The sequence below is a fragment of the Perkinsus marinus genome (genome assembly GCF_000006405.1).
Source record: "Perkinsus marinus ATCC 50983 genomic scaffold scf_1104296954612, whole genome shotgun sequence".
In the NCBI taxonomy this organism is placed as follows: Eukaryota; Perkinsozoa; order Perkinsida; family Perkinsidae; genus Perkinsus; species Perkinsus marinus.
The window spans coordinates 1-1,417 of record NW_003208057.1 but is presented as its reverse complement, the minus strand read 5'-3'; the positions used below and the strand labels follow the sequence as shown (position 1 = coordinate 1,417).

At 44.1% G+C, this 1,417-nt stretch overlaps 1 protein-coding gene across 1 annotated transcript; it reads right to left on the bottom strand.

Moving 5' to 3' along the window:
• Positions 1-7: 7 nt before the first annotated feature.
• Positions 8-1,131, bottom strand: Pmar_PMAR004345 (subgroup IIIi aminotransferase, putative; the record flags this gene model as incomplete). Its single annotated transcript, XM_002776043.1, has 7 exons — positions 8-160; positions 210-337; positions 381-539; positions 589-678; positions 726-832; positions 878-951; positions 996-1,131. Coding segments are annotated over 7 exons (847 nt in total), but the record flags the coding sequence as incomplete, so codon positions are not given.
• Between the last annotated feature and the right edge of the window lie 286 nt (positions 1,132-1,417).

Genomic DNA, 1,417 nt, shown 5'->3' with positions numbered 1-1,417 from the left:
GTTGTACCTAAATGATATCATCAATAGAAGCAGACGTCGACAAGGGATCGTACCTAATGGGCACATAGTCCTCAGGCTTCCTTCCCTTTCCAGTGGCCATTTCCTCACTCATACCATCGCATATTAGTTCACAGAAGGATCCCTTCTTACCATCACCAATCTGATGATTCACTCTAATAAAACTCATTATCAACACAAGATGCTCTCACCTGGTGGCCGTCTAGTTTAATAGCAGCAACGATGTGAGTGTCACCACCACACATGATCACCTCCTTGGCATCGTATAGTTCTTCCTTCTTAATTTCACGCTGGACAACCGGAATAGGCGGGTTTTGAGCTGCGTAAAAAACTCCGAAATAATCGTTCACACCTCTTCTTACCAGCACAGATCTCGAAGATTCTCCTCATAGTCGTGCCCTTCAAAATTCCACCATCAAAAGCAGGCCCAACGACCTCACCCTTCTTCGTCATCATCACCACACTCATCGTACAAGACTCCTTCACAACGCCCTTCTCATCAACCCAAATGCCAAAGTGACCTAAAAATCATTAATTCTCCCCAAATTAAAACCGAGTCGAGCCGCTGACCTCCCTGTTTTTGCGCTTCCATAAAAAGATGAGCGTTCAAGAGGTAATTATTAGACTTGCACGATGCGAGCATTGGCGGCTTGAATGGAACTAATTGAGATTAAAGACATCGAGTGATAGAGCATCCGAGCACTCACCAACGTCCGACGATACGGTCACTTCCTCAACGGCATCAGCAGGTACTTGAATTTTGGCATCGGGTTTATCAGTGTTAACATATGCTGATGGGAAAACGACTATGTATCTGTTGGGAAAGAATGTTCAACGATTAAGTAGGGGTAAGGATCACAAGCAGGGCTCGACGCATTTCTCAGGGTTGATACCAAATGCCCCAGAAGGACCAGACGTCATCCACAACCGGACCTGTTTTGAATCTTATATAGTAAAAGATTCACCATAATACTCACCGTGGCCTCTCTCAATTTAGTGACGGCAACTAGCTGCTCTACTATGCTGTAAATATCATCCCTACTCCACTTGGACTTAATCCCTGCCTTGCGTGCTGACTCTAGGAAACGATCACAGTGAATCGAGAAATTCCACCTGAAAATCAGAATGGCAATTACTACTACTACTGCGACTACGGCAAACAGTGTTGCGGGAATATAAGTTAGCTCTCCTCAACTGTTTCCGGAGTTTCTTCATCGAATATACAAGTTTACATAGGGATTCCGACAAGTGTACAGAAACCAATGAGAATTTCCCAAAATTTCCTCAGAACTTTTCCATTCTCACCAACACATGCGGTTAATTATGTACATATTTTCCCACACTGCTTACAAATATCCATTAGTGACAGTAGCTGTATCGTACACGCCCATGCCTCGAT